This window comes from Phoenix dactylifera, chromosome 5 (genome assembly GCF_051530095.1).
Source record: "Phoenix dactylifera cultivar Ajwa chromosome 5, Ajwa_hap1_PhDact_Kaust_v1.1, whole genome shotgun sequence".
NCBI classification, from domain to species: Eukaryota; Viridiplantae; Streptophyta; class Magnoliopsida; order Arecales; family Arecaceae; genus Phoenix; species Phoenix dactylifera.
This window is the reverse complement of record NC_143194.1, coordinates 26,942,367-26,964,770: the sequence shown is the minus strand read 5'-3', so window position 1 is coordinate 26,964,770 and position 22,404 is coordinate 26,942,367. Positions and strand designations below refer to the sequence as shown.

The 22,404-nt window shown below is 39.6% G+C and overlaps 3 protein-coding genes across 15 annotated transcripts; 2 read left to right on the top strand and 1 right to left on the bottom strand.

The window, feature by feature from the left end:
- The first annotated feature begins 368 nt into the window (after positions 1 to 368).
- On the top strand, positions 369 to 13,688 carry LOC149753525 (protein MAINTENANCE OF MERISTEMS-like). Of its 12 annotated transcripts, none has more exons than XR_016413249.1 (7): positions 369 to 688; positions 1,003 to 2,918; positions 3,003 to 3,149; positions 3,221 to 3,349; positions 10,970 to 11,141; positions 11,500 to 11,604; positions 11,689 to 11,777. XR_016413249.1 is itself a non-coding variant. In XM_089930798.1 (6 exons), exons 3-6 carry the CDS (start codon positions 2,205 to 2,207, stop codon positions 8,867 to 8,869), a joined length of 1,086 nt encoding a protein of 361 aa, XP_089786924.1. In that variant the 5' UTR covers positions 387 to 688; positions 1,003 to 1,073; positions 2,196 to 2,204; the 3' UTR covers positions 8,870 to 9,513. The 12 variants fall into 12 exon arrangements, 5 of the variants coding, with proteins under 5 accessions (XP_089786921.1, XP_089786919.1, XP_089786920.1 ...); XR_016413250.1 differs by lacking the exons at positions 10,970 to 11,141; positions 11,500 to 11,604; positions 11,689 to 11,777 and adding exons at positions 8,774 to 9,038; positions 9,118 to 9,513 and having other exon boundaries at positions 387 to 688; positions 1,003 to 1,073; positions 2,196 to 2,918; XR_016413246.1 differs by lacking the exons at positions 11,500 to 11,604; positions 11,689 to 11,777 and adding an exon at positions 13,478 to 13,688.
- On the bottom strand, positions 4,598 to 5,668 carry LOC148703517 (uncharacterized). Its single transcript, XM_089931118.1, is given in 1 exon segment — positions 4,598 to 5,668. A coding segment is annotated over 1 exon segment (1,071 nt).
- A 1,086-nt stretch (positions 13,689 to 14,774) lies between the features above and the next one.
- On the top strand, positions 14,775 to 20,901 carry LOC149753524 (protein DETOXIFICATION 16-like). 2 transcript variants are annotated; one of them, XM_089930790.1, is made up of 8 exons: positions 14,775 to 15,509; positions 16,672 to 17,216; positions 17,374 to 17,460; positions 17,673 to 17,729; positions 17,808 to 18,046; positions 18,207 to 18,325; positions 18,468 to 18,554; positions 19,873 to 20,901. In XM_089930790.1, exons 1-8 carry the CDS (start codon positions 15,015 to 15,017, stop codon positions 19,930 to 19,932), a joined length of 1,689 nt encoding a protein of 562 aa, XP_089786916.1. In that variant the 5' UTR covers positions 14,775 to 15,014; the 3' UTR covers positions 19,933 to 20,901. The 2 variants fall into 2 exon arrangements, with proteins under 2 accessions (XP_089786916.1, XP_089786917.1); XM_089930791.1 differs by lacking the exon at positions 17,374 to 17,460.
- Positions 20,902 to 22,404: the final 1,503 nt, after the last annotated feature.

Sequence of the window (22,404 nt, the reverse complement as noted above, 5' to 3'; positions counted from 1 at the left end):
TTCCCACATTTCATGGGAAAGTCTTTCCCATGAGAAACATGGGAAAATTACTTTCCCATGAGGTGGGAATCACTCTTTTTTTATTTTTTTCCCAAAAAGACCCTTCAGCATTAAAGAAGCATTAAAGAGGCATTAAAGACCTAATTTTTATTAAGGGCATAATAGGAATTATACATAACTTTCCTAAGAAAGTGGATGGTCAACCAAACATAAGCACTTTGGAAATTAGTCACTTTCCCATGGTTAACCAAACATGTCAAAAGTACTTTCCTAGGTATCCTCTTCCTAGGAATCTGATTCCCAGGAATCATATTCCTAGGAGGGAAAATACTTCCCGCGAACCAAACGAGCCCCGATAGTTTTAGAGGGGATGTGGCTGCCTTGTGTTATGGGCTGGGCTGAGTAGTCTCCGCGAGCTACTCAGTCCAATGAAACTGTAACGGCGTGAGAATGCCGCTGCCGGCCGTTACACGGTATGCAAAACAAACAGTAGAAAAAGAGGACGCTAGGTTAAAAAGTGATGCCAGCCAGAAATTAGGGTTTTATGTACGTCGATGTTCCTCTTCGCCCTCTTCTTCACCCTAAACTCGCAAAAGAACTCCCGGGCGCCGGCTCGTCTCTCACTTTCCCTCTTCCAAACCAAAGAAATTTTCCAGCCACCGGCAGATCCACCGCCGTCCGACACCAGGTAGGGCTCTCCGCCTCAGCCCCTCACAAGCCCTAGCTCTGCTAGCTGATCTGTTAAGTTCGACAAAGACCTGGACTGGGATTCGAAAGATCCTAACGATCTATCGAATATCAGCTTGTGTTTTTGCCCCCAAACTAACGGATCAGATTTGGATGGTTCTTGATATGTCTATTTCTAGGCAGTATCCTCTTCCCTTCCTCCTCTATTCTATCCTATTTCTTCTCTTTCCGTCTCCCATGGTCTCACCTTGTTTTTACGAAGCCCAAGGTTTCATGCCAGTGCTGATGACTATGGATCTGATTTTCCAATGGCAGGTTCGCCCACCACAGCAGAAACTTCGAATTAGCTGCTACTTGATTTGGCTTGGGAGGTATTGGAAAAAAAGGTATGTATGATTTTCTTTTTCAATTTTGTGATATATTTTAGGGACATGTGTTTGTAACTTTGACTTTATGACAAAAGATAATGATAATACAAAACAAAATGATGAAACTAAAAAAATATAGGGGTAATTAATGGCCGGTCCAGTGTTGGACCAGACTATAATTTTTAGTCCCTGTTTACTCTATTTGTAACAGCCGGTCCATCCCGTTTGTGCCGTTATGTTTGAGACGAAAATAACCCTGAGGTACATACCGAAACAGCCGGTCCATCTCGTTTCTCTCTTTCTGTTTGAGACGATAATAGCCCTGAAGTTCCCTATGGATTCGGCTTCATCTCGACCCATTTTTCACTTATCTTCACACGTAAATAGCTCTCATCGTTAAGGATTCATATTTCCCCCATTTTGCAATCCTATCTCCCCACGAAAATTTCCATCTTCCTCACCGATTCCGGTTGATCTGGTGTCCCCCGTTTCAAACCCTAAGACCGTAAACAAGTTCCCACCGGGAAATCACTCTTGCTCCCGACCGAGAGTTCCTCTGTCGAGTCTATTTTCCGGCCGGTCTCCGACTGAGAGCTCTGAGACGACGGCATTTTGTCGACTCCCACACCTGAAGCTTTCCTTGACGCTCGCGTCTTCGCCCTGATCGTTGGTCGACGGCGCTTCGTTCGACCTCGCTTCCCAAACCCTCTCCGAGGCATATTGCCGGTTCTTCGACGGTTTGTAAACCCTGGATCATAATTTCTCGATTTGGTTTTCGTAGCAACAAACTGTAATATAGTATTGTTGGGCATTTATTTTCATAATGTGCGAATGCTTAGGATTTAATTTCTTTCGTCCTCTTTTTTAATATATGACAACAACTCAAAACAGTCCCTCCTAAAGGAAAATGTGCCAAGGTAGCCCATATGCATGTCTTCCTCTTCCAGAAGACAGGGACGGTGTGATATCAAAATTAAGATTTTTGTCTTAAAAAAGCTTGTTTATTTGGGAAACATTTCTGTTCGTTGTTATAGTTTATTAAAATCATTCATTATCCCGTCTATGTTTTACTCAATTATATGTTTCTATTTTTCAGTTGATTTTATTCACAATTTGTGTTTGAATATATTTGTGTTGCAGACAATTTTCATGGCTCCAATTAAGACTAAACGCAGAGCACATGCTGTTGGCCCTAAAAATATGGTCAATGGTAGGTGCTACTTCAGCCATTTTGTTAATTTTATGGTCACCCTAGTTCCGTTATTGTCTCATGAGCAAAAGGTTAGGATCACCGGCACACCTTTTGGCCATTTGCTAGGTCTGCCATATATTAAACAGAGTAGGCCTGTCCTGGACACTCAGCTCTCCTTCTGGGATGACGAGGAGGAGGGTTTTTGGTTTGGTAAGGTTTTAGTTCCTTTTGTAGGGAGCGATTTTGCACTAATTCTTGGTTTAAGTGCGACGGGCGATGAGGTAGAACTGCATAGTAAGGGGAGGGTCACGTCTGACCTCATCATCCGTTTTTTTGAGGGGGACCATAAAAAAGCCAATAGAAATGCAGTAAAGAATAGATTACAATTTCTTGGTGGAAAGAGCGGACAACAAGATGTAGAGGATTTCACAAAGTTATGGGTTCTATATGTCTTTGTGACTATCCTCTTTCCAACTATACACTATTATGTTCCTAAGGCATTATGTTCATATCTTGATGATTTAGACCGCTTAGGTTCATATAGTTGGGGTCTTGCTGTTTTTACTTTTCTTCGCCAACAAATACCTAGTGTAGCCGATAGTGTGCGGTCAAGGAATATCACTGGCAAAGGATCGGCTAAATATATGGACGGCTGCACGGTCGCTTTGGTGGTAAGCATCTTAATATCTATTTTTAATTTCATTGTTAAGATATGTATTTACTTTTAATTTTATGTTTACATTGATTTTTTGCAGGCATGGGCTGTTGAGCATGCGAACAGCCTTGTTGGAAGCCAACGACCCACCTTCATGTATCCACGTCTCCTGCGTTGGAGCAATGTCTCATTTCCTCGCAAGGTGGACGTGATTTCTGAAATCATGAAGAACTTAAAACGATATCAGGTTTGACTTATTATTTCTTACATCGAAAATAATTTGAGTTGATGCCAAACTTAAGTTTTCGCTTGCATCAGGTGATCGAGAAGCTAGAGCCTAGAGAGGAGGAGTTGCACATTCTCTCGCGAGGAAGGCCACGAGACGTTGCTTCCATAGAGATGCGAAGAGATGATGCATTGCAAAAGGGTTTACAAAAAATTTTCAATGTTTGTACAGAAATTTTACAATCATTCTAGACTTTCGCACGTATCTTTCAATTGGCGGCACACACTTATGTACATATGGCACACACGCACACACTAACAACCACTACGCACACATCTTTCATGACTTGGCACACTACTATAAATTGATGAAAAATGTTATTTCTATATGGCACACACTTATGTACATAAAGCACACACCACTCTTGAATCTAGACATCATTATTTCTTGGCAGCACACACTGACAACCACTCGGCACACATCTTTCTTGACTTGGAACACTCCTTTAAATTGATGGAAAGTTCTTATTTCTATATGGCACACACTTATGTACATATGGCGCACACCACTCTTGCATTTAGACATCAATATTTATTGGCAGCACACACTAACAACCACTCGGCACACATCTTTATTGACTTGGAACACTCCTGTAAATTGATGGGAAGTTTTTATTTCTATATGGCACACACTTATGTACATATGGCGCACACCACTCTTGCATCTAGACATCAATATTTATTGGCAGCACACACTAACAACCACTCGGCACACATCTTTCTTGACTTGGAACACTCCTGTAAAGAGACACAATCATCTGAATTTCTTGACGCTTCTGTCTTATATTTCTCCAATAACATCAACAGTAAGAGTGTGCCGGGGGAACCAGAGAACAATGCAATTCATTTCATTGACATCAATTGTTTCTGCAAAATTCTTCCACAACAAAATAAGAAGCAAATGACTACGACAAAAATAAAAAATTCAGATCTCCATACATTACACCTAATCTCCAAAATATTTAGTCGATGGCCACATTACAAGTTCTTCTGTTGTGCCCAAGCTTTCCGCAGCGTCCACATTTTATATGACGTACTAACTCCCCTTGCGAAGGTCTTCTCTTTTTTTTTGGCCTACATGGTCGAGTCTTTCTGATTGGGGGTAAAATATGAATCTCATCTGAGGCACTATAGGGCTCCTCGATATCAGGAATTGGACTAATAGCTTCGGCATATGTTGCTCTGTACATTTCAGTTTTGAAACAATTATCAATGAAGTGGTACAGTGATCTACCAGCCTTCTCAATGCATGCACATGCATGCTTACATGGCATGCGGAATATGTGCCACTCGCCGCAAGAGCATTTGTTATTCTGGAGGTCAACTTCGCAAGAGTAGTTTGTATCCTTTACGTCATATATCATTATGTTTGACGTAAATACGGATAATCTCCGACCGTCTTCTGCATTTCTATGCAATACTTTCTCTGCATCTGGGCATAGATTTGTTTAGATTTGTTTGAATATTGTAACCTCGATTACGCCGTTCATGCATCAATGTCATTATTTGAATCCTAATATGGTCAACCAACTGAGGCACGGGAAGATGGCGAGCCTCCAAGATCCAACTGTTGAAACACTCTGCCACGTTAGATGTCATAATACTCCATCGTGGACCTGGAAATACTGCATTTGCCCAATGCTTCGGATTTGCATGCAGGAGAAAAGTTCTACTCCCTGGAGCATCTAATGTAAGCTTGCTAATTATTTTGTGGAAAACATTCAGCCTTGGAGTATAAGCAGCAGCATTTAGTAAATCGAGCAGCCTTTTTCTCTCACTTGCACAATAATGGACAAGCACCTGCATTAACAATAATAAAAGGATGAGATCATCAACATCCTAAATTAGTTAGATATATTCTATGCTGAAAATTAAAAATATGACTATACATACCTGATTCTTGAAGTTGTCTTTCACATGACGGAAACAATATGAGTGGTAACTACCAGGAAAGTACTTCGGCACTGATTTAATAATTCCTTGATGTCTATCCGTCATAAATGTGATCTGCTCACTTCGCCACTCAATGCAACTATAAATTGCTTCTTTCAAATTCCGACAAAACCAGTCCCAATTGTCATCAGTCTCCGTATCGACCACACCGTAAGCAATAGGAAACATATCGTCGTTCGCATCTTTGGAAGTCACACCAAGAACTACTCCATCCTTATGCTTTATAAATGTTCCATCCATAAAAATCAAAGGTCTACAACCTCTTATGAAACCCACTACTGAAGCATGAAATGAAATGAATAGGCGTCTGAATCGACCTTCAATAGTTTCATACTCCGCTATGCTGCCAGGGTTGGTCTCAAGAATGGCATCGCAATACCAGCGTATCCGGTCATAAGATTTTGATCTGTGACCATAAAGGTCCTTCATAGCCACCTCCTTGCCATGCCAAGCTTGATGATACGGCAATTCAACACCATATTCTCGACGAATATCCTTTACGATATCAGTCGGCCTATATAACGGCATATCTTGAAGTTTTTTTTAACTATGTTTGAAACCCAACGTTTCGAAGCCTTAGGATGCGACCGGACTTGCAACCCTCCGCCACATGTATGCTGACTATTCATTTTTTTAATTGCAAAACTTTCTTGATTTCCAAGTCGGGAAGCATGGATACGCCATTCACATCCTTCGTATGCACATTCCACGGTCAGTCGCAGGCGATCGTTCTTCACAAATACAAAATCTCTACAATTTGCAATGCAAAAGTTGCGAATCGTGTCGCGAAGAGTTTCCACATCATTGAACTCCTGACCAACACCCTCAATAGAAGTTTTCCAAGCATCCAAAAATTTTCTTTGACTAGGTTGCTCTTCGATTGCCGCTCTTGTTTCTTCAACAACTCGACCGAAATTACTTGAGCTACCTTTTGAAAAAAATTTTGATCGGCAACTGCACTCAACATTTTGGGCTGGGCCACTATCCCTACAATAAGTTTAACAAAAATTCAGCATACTAATTATTAAATTAGTGATTAACATGAAAAAACTAATATGTGAAATATGCAATACAACAAAGAGTTAAACTAAGATTACCAAAATAGAAAAAGATGCAATTAACTACTGCATTACCTCATATCAATTACGACATCGGCTGCTTCGATCAAGCATGGAATATGACTAACAACCAACTCGATCACCGGCGCATTTAAGTTGACGTGTATTTGATGCATTTTTCGAACATCCTTATCCCCCAGGAGCGAAACAACCATTCTAGACTTGTTTGGAATAAAATATTTAACTTCTACCATTGTATCAGACAGATGTCTCCACCTATCCACTATTTCTTTGTAAATTTGATCGAGATTTGTGTCCTCGGAGATGGAAATAATAAGAGCTTCGCCACCATAAGAACAAATAGCCATGAAAACAGGGCTACTTGTTTTTTTGGAAGCCATGACAATAGAAAAATGAAAAAAGGGGAAATGATTGAAGTTCCGAATGCTATTACAACAATGAAGCGAAGGGAATGCTGACACAGCAACTATTTCTCGAATATGATATCAGCAATGAGAGTCACACGTTTAGGTCTCCAAACAGTATATGAGCAATGGCAGAAAAACATCAAGATAATCCAGCAGCTAAAACAGGGTTTTCATTCGATCAAAGTTGGGAAACAGAGGAGAAAAGAGGGATAGCAACTTTATTTGGAATATAAAATCAGCAATGGAAGTCACACGTTTATGTCTCTAAACACTATATGAGCAATGGCAGACACACAACAAGATATGCCGGCTAAAACAGGGTTTTCGTCCAATATAATTCGGGAAACATAGGAGAACAGAGGGATGCCTCAGTCAATTAACAGAAATTGGAGTAGCAATTTAACCTCTATTACTATTGTGCAATGAAACCATTGCCGCTAAATATCGAAAGGGACTCTAAGCAAACAAAAAAGGAGGAACCTGAATTTTCCGAAAATCAAAGAATAGTATTTCAACCGGAATTTTCCACTTGATTATTTTTGGTAGAAGAAATATCCCTGAACAATCTGAACTGTAGTTTCTTCCGCTTCAAAGTCTCCCCTTTCCGCTTGATTCTTCCGGATTCAAGAAGCAAAATCGAAGAATCCGAGCCATATCCCATGCGAATGATCTCCCCGACTCGCTGCCAATGGAGAAATCCTGTTTCTCCACGATTCCAATGGAGAATCCGAGCCATATTCCCCTCTTTGCGGTCGATTTCCCAACTGATTCCACATTTTCAACCTTAACGGCAACGAAAGGGCAGCTTCGGGGAAAAAAAAAACAAACCTCTGTTATGGACCGGTAATTAAGATTATCCCTAATCTTGGACCGGTAAACATGGTTTGGGTCAACAGGGACTTAGCATTATATAGTAGTCAAGGGGAGGGTCGGGAATTAATTTACGCAAAAATATATTTGTTCGACGGAAAGAAGATGCTTCTATCTCAGGCTTCTTGTAGCTTGAAAGTGTTTACAGGAGATCCATTATAAATGAATGAAAATATTGAGAAAAAAATTAGGGGAATTAACAGCCGGTCCATCCTTGGACCGGACTCTAATTTTTAGTCTCTGTTGACCCGTTGGTTTTATAACAACGGGTCCAGCATTGTGCCAATATGTAACCAACTTTATTCTTGAGATGAAAATACCCCTTCATCTTCTGCCCTTTCGCTCTTCCTCTCTTTCCTTGTTTCCAACCCTAAGTCCGACTCTCTAACCCATCGGCAATCCATTCTCTATTTTTCCACCATTAATCTGTTCCCCTAATCGGAAGAGAAAACCCTTCCGCTCTCCTGCTCATCTGCTTTTCCACTCTTCCTGCATTTCCTAGTTTCCCACCCTGATTTTGTGAGTTCGACTCTATTTTCCCACCGTTGTCCAATTGAGAATTAGAACTCTATGGCATTTCGTCGACGACTGTTCCATAAGTTTTCCTAACGCTCCTTACTTCGCCCGACTTAATAGTAGCCGAAGCTTCGCTCGATATTACTTCCTAAACCGTCCCTAAGTCATCTCTGGAGCCCTCCAATAGGTTTGTTAACCATTGCAGCATAATTTCTTCAATTTTTTATTGAACACCAAACTGTTATATAGTATTCTAGGGCATTTGTTTTTAAATTGCAGGAATGGTTAGGATTTGAGAAATTAATAGATAGAGAGGTTAAGATACCACATTTGACATATTTGTCATGGAAAAATCATGAATATCCTTCATTGATAGCTATTCAGTTCTATTTTTGTTCTTTATTATAGTTTTTAAGATCATTTACTAGCACAAGATGTTTTACTCAATTATGTGTTTTTAATTTTGAGTTGATATTATTGAAAATTATTGTTTGAATATATTTGTGATGCAGACATCCTAGATGGCACCAATTCACTTACGTCTATATCATTTGCTATTTTAACATGTTTTATTAAGTACAAGTCATGAACGTATACTTTTGTATCATGGAGCTTTTTCATCGAGAGTATACTGAGAGAGCGTTGAAAATCCAGCTTTATTCTTGCGCTGCGAGATACAAAATCTGAATTATTATGAATCATGAATTTTGTTAACTGTGTTCAGAAAAAATGTTAATTGTGTGCCATAATAAATTGTGTAGGATGCTGTGTTTCAACGTCTATCGTGCGTTCTTGAGGTAACCGCTGATGTTACCAAACATATTCTAGATTCATTCCAGCCTAGTATTCAGAAATAGTTAGGGGATATACAAGTTGCCGATCTCAAACATTGTAGATATCTATTCATTCCGATGAATACGGGATGACATTGGTATCCAATTGCTTTGGACTTGAAGGAGTAGTGTTTTGAATGCTATAACTCAATGTGGAGCTTCAATGTTGCAGACAACGCTATTAAATATATGGGTATCACTTGTATAATATGTTACATTATTTTTTTAATCATAGGTACACCAAAAATAATCTATTCTGAACATTCATGCAGGCATCATTTGTGCGATTTTGGCTAAACTGCGTCGGATACTATATCTCTAAATGTGTCGTTCGTGAAATTCGTGAGTGTGCACAACAGACGCCCGATAGTATGGACTACGGGGCATTTATGCTCATGTTTGCAGAGGTACCGACACGAGGCACATCAAGACCATTGTAGGAAGAGTTCAAGGATCCTTCTTTATGCAGGAGCTGGATTGCAGACAATATTTTGTTAAATGACCGTCGCATTACAAATGATAGGTTCTGGTCATGGTACAACGAGAAGTTATGTAGGAAGAGAGATTAGGGCATGTAATGTAAAATAGCTTTCGAGCATTTTTTTCTGTAATATAACATTGAAACAAATAAGATGATTACATTGATTTTTTTGAGATGATTGACCAAATTATGTCTTTGATATTGCTCTTAACTGGATGCCATGCTATATCAATTGTGTACTTTGCTAAATTAACTGTACCAGGCTAAATTAGACTTCAAAATATATAGATGTTTGCCCAGTTACTGGGGATATTAACTGTGTTTAAACAATCTTTAACAACATCCATGACACTAGTAGGCTCGCGCGCAGCCCAACGTCCATAGGCTAGTGCGCGTCCAGCAGATCCGCATGTAGACCAGCATTTTGTGCTGGGTTAACTTAACTGTGTACAGAAAAGATTTAACTGTGTGCCAGAGTCACTTAACTGTGTGTCAATTTTACTTAATTGTGTATCAGGGTCATTATATTACCTGTGTACCAAACTTAATTACCTAATTGCAATGGTGAGTTAACTGTGTTTGAGGCTAAATTAAAACATGAGCAACGAGAACATATCTTAAATGAACCACAAATTAAAAAAAAGGGTTCGTATCGGACCACTGCTTCAGATATTCCAACGTGTCGGTGGAATAGTTTACTCCATTTATAACTTCATAAACAGAAACCTAAAATGTTTACTTGTTGGGAGTTGAGTTAGGAAATTTGTTTCAAAGCTAATGCAATCTTTAGAAGTGTACACTAGCGAGAAAAACAAGGACATATGCATTCAACAAGCTATATTTAGTGTGCACTACGTTTTATTAACTATTTTCAAACCTTTTATAACATTGTGCCAGGGTTATATAACTGTGTACCAAGCTGAATTGACTAATTGCAATGGTAACTAATGATCGGTATAGAGACAGGGTAACATCTGCGGAGAATTTATTACGAAGCCATTGTTATCTTATTAAAGGTACGCCACATCAGACGTATATATGATCTCTGAAGATCTGTATGATTGTGGCTTCCTGCCTGCAGCAATAGCAAGAATAAGAACACAACTATTGTAGATTATGCTTTTTCAACTGCTGATGCTCTTATTTCTTGAGACAACTTGGGGTCGCTAGAGGTGGCTGTGCTTCCATCTGGTTTTCTCCTAAATTCAAAAATCGGAGCATTAGTGTTGTTAATTTGGTGAGAATAACAGTTACCTAAGCATACATTTATTTGAAGTTAAAATATTAGTTAAATAATTTGAATTGTTTAGTAGATAGGAGATTAGAACTTTGGATCATAGAAGTACAACTCAGAAATCAATCAGGCCATATTTGATGCATCTTGATTCTTGAGTTAGCATTTTCTATATAGTTTCTATAGAAAATTTTGTTCTATTTTCTCAGCCTCAATACCACATCAATGGCACACAGGGTCCATTTTGGACATTGTACTGCCATCAGGTGTGTTGAGCCAAGATTTGCCCTTCTGTGCCCTTTTATCATAAGAGTCTTACTGTTTCTTGTATTTCGTTGCCGTACACGAGGCTCAAATGAACTAGATCCTGGATATACAAGAGCTGCTGATTTTGTAGTTTGTGTTGCAGTTTCTTTCCTTATTCTTAAAGGAATAATAGGAGGAACAGCAAAGATCTTGGTTCGAGGTATCTGGAGACATGCCTTCAGCGCTAGAAAGATGTTGGGACATATGTGGCAGTTATGATGCCACTTCTTGCAGCATCCAACTTTCCTCAACGGAATCCAATGAGTGCTTTTCAGGTACAATCTTGAACAGAAGCAGTTTATGTTTCAGTTCCTTGGTTATCCTTGAAGTGTTAATAGCAGGAACAATGATGTCCTTGGTCTGAGGTGTTTGAGGACGTGCTTTCAGCAATGAGAGGGCTGTTGTGATGTGGCAGCTATGATGCCACATTTTGTAGCATTCAACTTCATGGAATCCAATTTGTTCTTTCAAATACAAACTTCCCATTCAACCTTTTTTTTTTAAGAGAAAATCTTTCATGAGCTATTATCTTTTTATAAAAATTAATTTGTTGTTTATTAGACCTTCTCCACTGTCAATATCTTGTTTAAATACTCTTCAGCCATTGATATTTGAACATGTGGGAATTGCTAGACGATGTGGTTGGCAGAAGATTGGTGCTTGTAACCTTGGTGTTTATGATATTGAGGCATTCCCACTGATGCTATCTTACCTTTTCTCCTCCATGTTGGAGGGAAGGTGGGTTTTCTACTCCCCTTTTTGTGTAGTCTTGTGTCAATGGTGATATTTGTCCAAGCGAATTTGACTCTGATTAAAAACCAGGTATTTGGATTGGGTTAATATGCCACCCTTTTGTACGAGAATTGTTTATTATAATCATTACCCTACAGACTGACCACTCCCTCTGAGAGGTAAGTGCTTCATTGTTAATGAAAATGGATTACTTCTAAAAAATCCTATTTTTCACAGTGAAACTGTATGTCATCCCATTGCATTACATGAGTTCGATTAAGACATTTATAAGCCAAAAACATGGAACTTTTAGCTAGAAGCATGATTTTAGAGTATCGCACCAAATTAAGAGATCTTACACCCTTGCTTGCATGTGGTTCTTGATGCTTCTGACATAATCTTGAATCAAGAACCTTTGATGCTATCATATTTCATTGTTTGCTTCAACTAAAGCTATAGTATGTGTTATTGCCAATTTTAAAATATTATCATATAATGTAACCAGTGACCACTTCCGAGTTTCTATTACCAAATTCTAACCGCAGGTTTGACATTGATGCCTATCTCGTCAACTGTTGCCCCGAAGCACACAGGACATTGGAAGGTTGATGTCCCTGCCATCCCTCGAACCAAGCATTTTGCAAAGTCGCATTCCTAAAAAAGAATCAAGAGCTACTTTAGAAGCTATGTTATAAGCTAATGAAGATAAACAACACTTAGAATAAGCAAAAGTCTTTATGTAATAAAATTTGATAATATGTATGACTGTATATGTATATACGCACAAACACACACTTCTATGCATTTAATAGACATTTAATGGTTAATTTTTGAGAAGATGCTATCTTTCTTCGTGCTTTACACTTTGAATGCATGAACACCTTGTTTAACATCTATTTCTGGTGTACATGATTTATAGCAACAAAATTTTGTATCTGATTTGAAACCTTCTCATCCATTCACTGATTGGTGAATTAGTTAATTTTAATGCTAACTAGTTTCTGTCCCTCATAATCTCCAGCAACTTAATTGTGTTCAGTGTCTCATCAAAAAAAAAAAAAAAATGTGTTCAGTGTCTTAATTTCTAGCACCTAATGAATTCTTGGTGAATATAATGTTTCATATTCTGCTGTATGATTATCACAGGAAGAATCCTATCGTAGCTTCAAGGCAGCTGAGTTGGATTTGATGTAAACTGTAGGAAGGATTCTGAACATGATTTGTTAATGCCCTTTCAGATTATTTCCGGCAATCATTGTCCCATGAATTTGGGGACAACTGGTCATTCTTAATGAGAACTATACCCTGTGGCAGTGTCATTTTTCTAAACCATTATCCAGCTACTTTCCCCCACTCATTTTGTGCATAAGACCTCTATTTTCTACAACTATTAAGTTGTCTAAAGGAAATAATGGAGCTAGCCCTAAACAGGAATACTTGGTGAATAAGGATTCATAAAGCCGATCTGGTGATGGTGATGGTAATGATGAATTATCTAGAAACTCGGAATACTGATTCCCCCACAAGCACTTTGAAATTTAATGAATTCATTATTGTCAATGCAAGCAGGCAACTTGATATGTATTTTTTACTCTTTTAATGTTATCATAAGCGCTCTTCTAGTTAAGTGCCTAACTGAATAGGTCTGAGACATATGCATTCCTTACCTCCATTAATGTGTAAACGCACAGTTCTATCTGAAGGAAGCTAAGTTTGATTTGCACCAAACATGGGAATTGGAATTAGGAATTACAATCTCCAGCCATATCCTCCTCTTTTCTGTCTTGGCTCAATCGGTTGCTTCCATAGCTCCAATCTTAAGTAAGCTTCCAGTTTCTTCAACTATTTGCTAATATCTTTGGTATATTTTCTTTTGCAGGCAATTAGAAAGAGGATGGAGATCACAGCAGAGCTATCGCTGTGGAAACATCTAATGATGATACTTGACCAACCAGCCGCCTGTGGTCCTCCATATTATTGCCCCAATTGCTTCAGCGAGCAATATACAGCAGGCTTTTGTAGCCATACTCTTGACTGCAACTGGACTCTTCATGCAGCTGGATTTTAGTATATATATACACTGCCGGCTCGAGCCTTAGGCGACTGAGGCGGTCGCCTAAGGCCCCCGGCCCAAGGAAGGCCCCCAACCCAGCCACTTTTTTTTTTTTTATTCCTCCATAAAGCTCTGCAGACGGGAAGTGGGTTTGGGCGGCGACGTGAAAGGCTGCAGACGGGCTGACGGGGAGTGGGCGGTGGCGTCTGTGGTCTGGCAGATGGGGTCTGGCAGAGGGTTTTCCTCCCCGGCTCCCCCCTTCTCTCCCCCCTTCTCTGCCTTTTTAATGCCGGAACCTTCTCCGGTTCTCGGCAGAATCAGCTTGCAGAGTGAGACTGTGAGAGCGGCGAGCGCAAAACCCTCTCTTCCTCGCCGACGTCGCCGTCCTTGGCTCCGAGCTCCGGTCCACCGTGCGTCCGTGACTCCGTGCAGTTCGTGCTGCCTCCTCCTCGGCTCCGAGCTCCGGCCTCAGCTCCGACCCTCCGGCCTCCCGTCCTCTCCTCGTCGACTCCGAGTCGCCGTCCTCAGCTCCTCCGACCTCCGGGCTCCGCGACGACCGAGGCGGCGAGGCCTTCCGAGTTCCGAGTCCCGACTCCGGAGTTCCGACTTCCGACTTCCTCCTCAGGCTCCTCGGCTCTTCCGACTTTCGAGTCTCCGACCGACTCCCGAGTCCCGGCCCAGGGAAGCCCCCACCCACGGTCCTCCGCCGCTCCGACCTCCTCCCGTGACCCCGTCCTCTACTCCTCTCCTCAGCTCCTCCGCCGCTCCGGCCTCCTCGGCTCCTCGGGGTTCCCAGTTCCCGAGTCCCGACATCCTCCCACGGTCCCACCTCCCGACCTCCTCCCCTGTTCCCACTTCCCAAATCCCACTGGCCATTGATCGCGGCTCCCACTAATCCGGACCCCGGTTCGAATCGGCGGTTCACCGTGAGTGTGATTGTGTGAGGCAGGTGAGTTAGTAAGTAACTGTAGTTACTTAGTTTATTAACAAAAAAATTTATTATTTAAATAATAATAAAAAAAAAAGCCTCTTCTAATGAGTTCGCCTAGGGCCTCTAAATGTATTGGGCCGCCCCTGTATATATATATATATATATATATATATATATATATATATATATATATATATATATACATACATACATACATACATATTCTTATTCGGGCAAGAGGTAAGGATAGAGGTGCTAGCTGGTTGGCAGGCAAAAATCTTGGCGTGCGTTCTTACTTTTGGTGCAAGTCAAGAAAATGTCGGGTACTTGCACAGAAATTTCCATGTGGGTCATGGGACGGATGCACGTTGATGGGCACACTTAACATCTTCAGTTATAAACATATTACAAGTTCCTTTAAACTAGTGTCGCATGACGACAAATTCCTTATTCCAACGTCAACGATGTCATCGATCCAGAAAGTGGGAGCCAGATTTGAAGTCAAAAGAAATGCCCAAGAACATATACTCAAAACCAAGGCTACGTCATCTTCTCAAAAATTTCCTAGCCTACCATCTATTTGGCCATATCAAGCCTCCTTCCTATTTAACATGCATGTCCATTTGTGGACGACCCTCTCTCTCTCTTCTCATATATCCCATCTCATTAGCAAAGGGAGGTGAGGAAGAGATGGAGAAACCAAGCGTGGAGTCTCCTCTGCTCCTAAGTTCTGAAAAGGGAGGAGGAGAGGTCTTGGCCGAGGTTAAGAAGCAGCTATGGTTGGCAGGGCCTTTGATAGCAACAAACTTGTTACAGAAGAGCCTCCAAATGATATCAGTGATGTTTGTTGGCCATCTTGGAGAGCTTGCTCTCTCTGGTGCCTCCATGGCCACTTCCTTTGCTGGGGTTACCGGTTTCAGCTTGTTGGTATGTGGTTTCTTTCTCTCTGTTCTCTTGCTCACACGTGTGCATTGAGAACTAACCATCTTATTGGAATCAGTCAGTGTATCTTGTACCATTGTACTTAGTTCTGTTCTTCGGATGATTAAAGGTTATCTTCACTATCTCTTCTGTTTCTTATTACCTATTCTGTTCCTCCTGCAATTATCTTCGTGACCTCACCATATAATTTGGGGTTCATTATATTTAGCATCTCAAGCATCATTTAGTAAAAGACGAAAAAAAAAGGACAAAATTACAAGGCTGAGATATGTTTGAATGCTGGTTTATATTTTTACAAATTACGAGAGTAGCAGAATGGGAAGACTCGCGTTCCGTGTTTTATAGGCTAAGGAGAGTGGTTGTGTATTTGGACCCTGTTAGCTCCACTAATCTTTAACTTGGTGCAACGAGGCTTATTCTATTTGGTTATCACAAGCCATGGTGGAAGAATGGCAATACCATTAGATCAGACTACAAATGGGACTATATCTCCTAATGCTTAAACAAAGGTGCAGTCATGGAAGTTAAAAGGGCAGGGAAGAGGAGGGAGGGTGAAGTGGGGTAAGTGGTAGAATTAGGGGTGGCAATTTATGATCCGACCCACGAACGATCCGCTTTAAATAGGTTTAGGTTTTGCATAAATGGATTTGGGTCATGAACAGGTTAACCAATTTAGACCTATTTATTAAATAGGTTGGGATCATGTTTAGACCTTTGACCCGTTTAACCCGTTTTAATCCGTTTAATAAATGGGTCGGATCATAACACAACCCATTTAACTTGTTTAAAACCTGTTTAACTTGTTTAAAACTTGCTTAATTTGTTTCTAACTTGTTTAACCGGACATGTTTAACCTATTTAATTTATTTAAATCTATTTAATCTGTTAAAAATCTATTTAACCGGACCTGCTTACCTATCCTCCTGTGATTACCTTCAGGACCGGTCACCATATACTTTGGGGTTCAATGTATTTAGCATCTCATCTTAAGTATCAAAAGATAAAGACAGAATTACAAGGCTGCAATTTGTTTGAGTGCTGGCTTATGTTGTTATAAATTTGGCACTCTGTATTGCCAATGCTTCCTATTCCTCAAGACTCTGGCAATAATACGATAAACTTATTCTTACTTTTGCCCTCTAACTAGTTGGGAATGAGCAGCGCACTTGATACCTTGTGCGGACAAGCCTTTGGAGCAAGATCATATCGTATGCTCGGTATACATATGCAAAGAGCTATGCTGGTCCTCATGCTTACAAGTATTCCACTTGCTGCTGTCTGGGCCTATACAGGCCAAATTCTTATGCTCTGTGGGCAAGACAGAGCGATAGCAACAGAAGCTGGAGTATATGCTCGATGGATGATCCCAAGCCTTTTTGCATATGGCCTCATCCAATGCCATGTTAGATTCCTCCAGACTCAAAATATAGTCTTCCCAATGATGCTTGCTTCTGGATTTGCAGCATTGCTTCACATCCTCGTCTGTTGGATTCTAGTATTCAAGTCCGGCCTTGGCAGTAGAGGTGCTGCCTTGGCCAATTCTTTCTCTTACTGGTTGAATGCGTTGCTGTTGGCACTTTTTGTGAAGCTATCCCCTGATTGCAAGAAGACTTGGACTGGCTTTTCAAAAGAAGCCTTGCATGACATCATCAACTTCATTAGACTAGCTGTTCCATCAGCGGTGATGCTTTGGTAAGCGCAGTGTTCTCGCTTAGCAATTCTAAAATATCTGTATACTTTTTTCTTGCTTTGCGTTTGGTAATTGAAGTACCTCTCCCATTAGAAGGTCTTTTATTGCTTTCATTGTGCAATTTTTTTTTTAACTACCAAGTACTTAATATCCGAACAGCTTGGAATTCTGGTCGTTCGAATTGCTTGTACTTCTTTCTGGTCTTCTTCCAAATCCACAGCTAGAGACATCAGTGTTGTCAATCAGGTGAGCATAGGTTTCAAGCTTTTGAACTAGGATTTATTGGATAGTGTTGAAACATTGAATCGATATTTGAGAGCAAACAAGAGAGACTAAGAATCAAGTGGTCGATGATATCATATAGAATTTGTGTACCAGCAGTCTAGCACATGTGGTTTTGCTCTTTATAAACTTTCTAATATTCTGCATATCAACACTGAAAAATTTCATTTCCTCAGCCTCAACACAGTCTCAATGACATTCATGGTTCCTCTCGGCTTCGGTGCTGCAGTAAGGTTCGTTGAGCCCAGAGTTTATTCTATCCCCCCATGCATCATCACCTGCATCATTAACTTGCTCTAATTTCCTAATAGCACACGCGTTTCCAATGAACTTGGGGCTGGGCGTCCACAGGCTGCTCGGTTAGCAGTACGTGTGGTGGTTTTTATGGCCATTGCACAAGGCTTGGTTGTAGGATCGACCATGGTCTTTGTGCGAAAGCTCTGGGGGTATGCATATAGCAATGAAGAGGAAGTGGTGAACTACGTGGCAGTTATGCTGCCCATTCTTGCAGCCTCCAACATCATGGATGGGGTGCAATGCGTGCTCTCAGGTACATATTTTTTTTGTTCAATATCTATAATCGGATTTCTTTCTTTTTAATTCTGTGTTATTTTGGCTCCTTCAAATATTTCGAGTCCTATTTACGCTTCTAGCTAGTTTTATTTGATGTTAAACGCATGATATTTGGAAGCAATGTTGGTAACATGTAGGGGTTGCCAGAGGATGCGGTTGGCAGAAGATTGGTGCTCTTGTTAACCTTGGAGCCTATAACTTGGTTGGCATTCCTTCAGCTATTCTTCTAGCATTCGTCCTCCATGTTGGAGGAAAGGTGGGCTTTTCCTCTTCCTTTTGCCCTTTTCTATTCTTACTATGCTAACTGCGGCCAAAGAAAAAAAAAAAATGGTGGCGTAAATGTTCTTAGCTCAGCTGCTCATATGTGTATATATGTATGTATGTATGACAAATGACAGGGTCTCTGGATGGGAATCATATGTGGCGTCACTGTGCAAGCATTGTTGCTTTCGACAATTACTCTCTGCACCAACTGGGAAAAAGAGGTAATGCTGAGGATACCAATCATTGTATATACATATGCATTCATCAAGATAGAATTCTGATAAGCTATGCCCTCCCATATGTAGTATTGCACCAGCCACGAAATCCTATAGCACCAACCCTAGTATCAACTAATTGACACTTCTAACTTGCTCTTCAATTGAGTATCTTCAAGTTCTACCATGTTCTAATTCCCTGTTTAAAGTAAATTTAGCTGTTGATTGCCGAATGTCTGCCTACTTCACACTGACCCCTATTTCATAGCAACCCATACTTCGGCTTACCAAGCTAGAAGACCAAGGAACCACAATAGAAGTGAACCTCCATAGCCCGGAAGAAGAAATATAACCCGATGTAGGCGAACTCTGCTAGGTGTTAATATTTGATATCCACTTAGAGTCATTTCAATACATAATTCCAACTAGTTTTGATCTTGCTTTACAATTTCTATTTTGAGTGCAGTAGAAACATTCTGATGTCTACTTTGCTCTTCATTGCCCCGGCAACTAAGCCTATTTCAAAAAGGAAGTGTATTTCCCCCTCTCAATTACTAGGATATGAAAAAAGATAAATATGAAGCTGCATATAGAAGGAACTCCATTATATTTTTCCTACAACTTAATTTAATGATGAAAGTTGGAGAGATGACGAGGAAAATTGTTCTCCGAATGTGTTTTATTATGGCACTTTCAGCTGACAAATCAAAACCATTCCTCAGAAGCCCTGTCGCAACAAGTCCAGACATGAGTTTTCTAAAAAGTACCTTTATTTATGTGACAACACAATCGGGCGTATGTTTAGTCCTACATCGGCTATGCATTACTAGATCTTGGGTACTTATATGCGACCAAGAAATCTAAATAATATCTTTCGACTAGTCTTTTTTGGATGAGATATTGGATTGTGATAAATGGTATTAGAGTGGATCCGGCCTATAATCTATATAGATTAGGAGATACTGCAATATGTGTTTATGGAGACTGACCATGGACCAATCGTAGAATTAGTAATTAGATTTGAATTGATTTGGATCCTTAGCCTGACAAGGGGAAGTATGCGAGGATCCGTGCCACATCAGCTATGCACCAGGTAGCTTTTGAGTAATTATAAAAGAGCAAGAAACTCAAATAATATCTTTTGGCTAGCTTTTTTTTTGGATTAAATCTTAAGTTGAGATAATTTAAGATTTAATTAATGAAGGACTGAATTCTTTAGCCTACCAGCTTTTTCAAACATTTTCCAGCTAAATGGCGCTAATATAATTCATTCTGCATATGATTCCAACTGCCGCCGCCTAATATCGTTTCATGTTGTTTTCAGGCAAGAAAAGCCAGGGATCGAGTGTACAACTCCACCATTCCCATCGACATGGAGACATGAATTATATATTTCTGTTCCCGTCATCGTATTGTTCCCTCATATTTCTGCCACCAACTATTATATATTTTGGCGAAAATCTAAATTTTTTTGTATCCAGACCTTTTGGTCATGACCCGGATTCTGACATAATTTGTCACGCCCTAGATTCAGCCCATGACACGACTGTGCTACTGTAGGATGTTGCCCACAATAATACGAAGCCCGTGATAACAGTAATTCTTTCATGTAATAAATTCAAATCGGATCATTTTTATTTGCAATTCAAAAGAAAGCAAGTATAGAGCATCTAAATCAAATATTTGAGTTTGCAAAATTACAATCCAAACTTATTAATATGGTTACATGTATGAAATCTTGTATTTATGCTTCAAATCCCATTTTCTTTTGAGTAAAAGTGAACGGAATAATATTTTTCGATCTATTTTTTATTTGAATCTATAGGATATGGGTAGAAATTTGATCATTTGATTAATATCTATATTCATATCCATAAAAAAAATTGAATATAAATTTGGATAGATAACTACTTGATCTGTATCCAAATATTCGATTCTATTTATAATTCTATTTAATCTTATAAAGTATTCACGAACTTTTAAAAAAAATAAATGATAATATTATTATGCTATTAACTTATTTTATCTCCTACTCCGTAATATTTTTGATTTTTATGGTTATAAAATTTAATTATCTGATTTATATCAGTACTTATGTCTATACTTTTAGTATATGATTTATATTTATATTTGTTTAAAATAAATATAGATATAAATTTTTGTTTCCAACTAACATATGCATTCTGTATTCATTAAATAAAATAAATATAGATTTTGATATCGCATTTTGATTCTTGCTTTCAATTTTGATTAGAGTTCGATAGATGCCCAGATAAGTGTACTCTCTCTCTCTCTCTCTCTCTCTCTCTCTCTCTCTCTCATCTCATATATCCCATCTCATCAGCAAAGGGAGGTGAGGAAGAGATGGAGAAACCAAGCGTGGAGTCTCCTCTGCTCCTAAGTTCTGAAAAGGGAGGAGGAGAGGTCTTGGCTGAGGTTAAGAAGCAGCTATGGTTGGCAGGGCCTTTGATAGCAACAAGCTTGTTACAGATGATCCTCCAAGTGATTTCAGTGAGGTTTGTTGGCCATCTTGGAGAGCTTGCTCTCTCTGGTGCCTCCATGGCCACTTCCTTTGCTGGGGTTACCGGTTTCAGCTTATTGGTATGTGGTCTCTTCCTCTCTGTTTTCTTGCTCACACGTGTACATCAAGAACTAGCCATCTTATTGGAATCAGTCAGTCTATCTTGTACCATTGTACTTAGTTCTGTTCTTCGGATGATATAAGGTTATCTTCACTATCTCTTCAGTTTCTCATTACCTATTCTGTTCCTCCTGCAATTATCTTCGTGACCTCACCATAAAATTTGGGGTTCATTATATTTAGCATCTCAAGCATCATTTAGTAAAAGACAAAATTACATGGCTGAGATATGTTTGAATGCTGGTTTATATTTTCACAAATTACGAGGGTAGCAGAATGGGAAGACTCTCGTTCCGTGTTTTGTACGCTAAGGAGAGTGGCTGTGTATTGGGACCCTTTTAGCTCCACCAATCTTTAAATTGGTGCTTCGAGGGTTATTCTATTTGGTTGTCACAAGCCATGGTGGAAGAATGGCAATATCGTTAGATCAGAATACAAATGGGACTAGATCTCCTAATGCTTAAACAAAGATGTAGTCATATAAGTTAGAAGGGAAGAGAAGAGGAGGGAGGGTGAAGCGGGGGAATTAGGGTTGGTAATTTATAATCTGATCCACAAACAATCTGCTTTAAGCAGATTTGGGTTTCGCAAAAATGGGTTTGGGTCATGAACGGGTCAACCCATATAGACCTATTTATTAAATGGGTTGGGTTCAGATTTAGACCTTTGACCTGTTTAGTCCGTTTTAATCCATTTAATAATTGGGTCGAATCATAATCCGACCCATTTAACTTGTTTAAAAGTTGTTTAACTTGTTGAAAACCTACTTAATTTGTTTCTGACTTATTTAACCGAACCTGCTTAACCTATTTAATCTGTTTAAATTTATTTAATCCATTAAAAATCTATTTAACTCGTTTAACCTGACTTGATATGTTCAATAAATGAATATATGGGTCAAACCGGATTACCTGTTTAATAAACATGTTGAATTCAAATCTAAAAATTTAATATGTTTAATAAACAGGTCGAATTCAGATTGACGAATTTTTGTTGTGATCCACATCCAACCCGACTCATATTTGACCCGTCTGATCTGGTAGTCACCCCTAAGTGCAATCCATCTCCATGTGGTTTTTGCCTCATGATGTGGGTGAATGCAGTTTGACTTTCGAACAGAAGGGAGTGGGTGGTGGTGGTGGAGGAGGCATGACTTAGATGACTTCTTTTGATGTTAAAAAAAAAAAAAAAATTGAAGGCATGTGGCTTAGATGA

Excerpts from the sequence above, each read along its gene's own strand:
- LOC149753525 (XM_089930793.1), top strand. The coding sequence starts at position 1,986 with ATGTCTTCCTCTTCCAGAAGACAGGGACGGTGTGATATCAAAATTAAG. Across the intron at positions 2,919-3,002 it reads GCTGCACGGTCGCTTTGGTG|GCATGGGCTGTTGAGCATGC; the intron begins GTAAGCATCTTA and ends GATTTTTTGCAG. Across the intron at positions 3,150-3,220 it reads AGAACTTAAAACGATATCAG|GTGATCGAGAAGCTAGAGCC; the intron begins GTTTGACTTATT and ends CGCTTGCATCAG.
- LOC149753524 (XM_089930790.1), top strand. The coding sequence starts at position 15,015 with ATGACGACAAATTCCTTATTCCAACGTCAACGATGTCATCGATCCAGA. Across the intron at positions 17,730-17,807 it reads GGCTTCGGTGCTGCAGTAAG|CACACGCGTTTCCAATGAAC; the intron begins GTTCGTTGAGCC and ends ATTTCCTAATAG. Across the intron at positions 18,047-18,206 it reads GGTGCAATGCGTGCTCTCAG|GGGTTGCCAGAGGATGCGGT; the intron begins GTACATATTTTT and ends GGTAACATGTAG.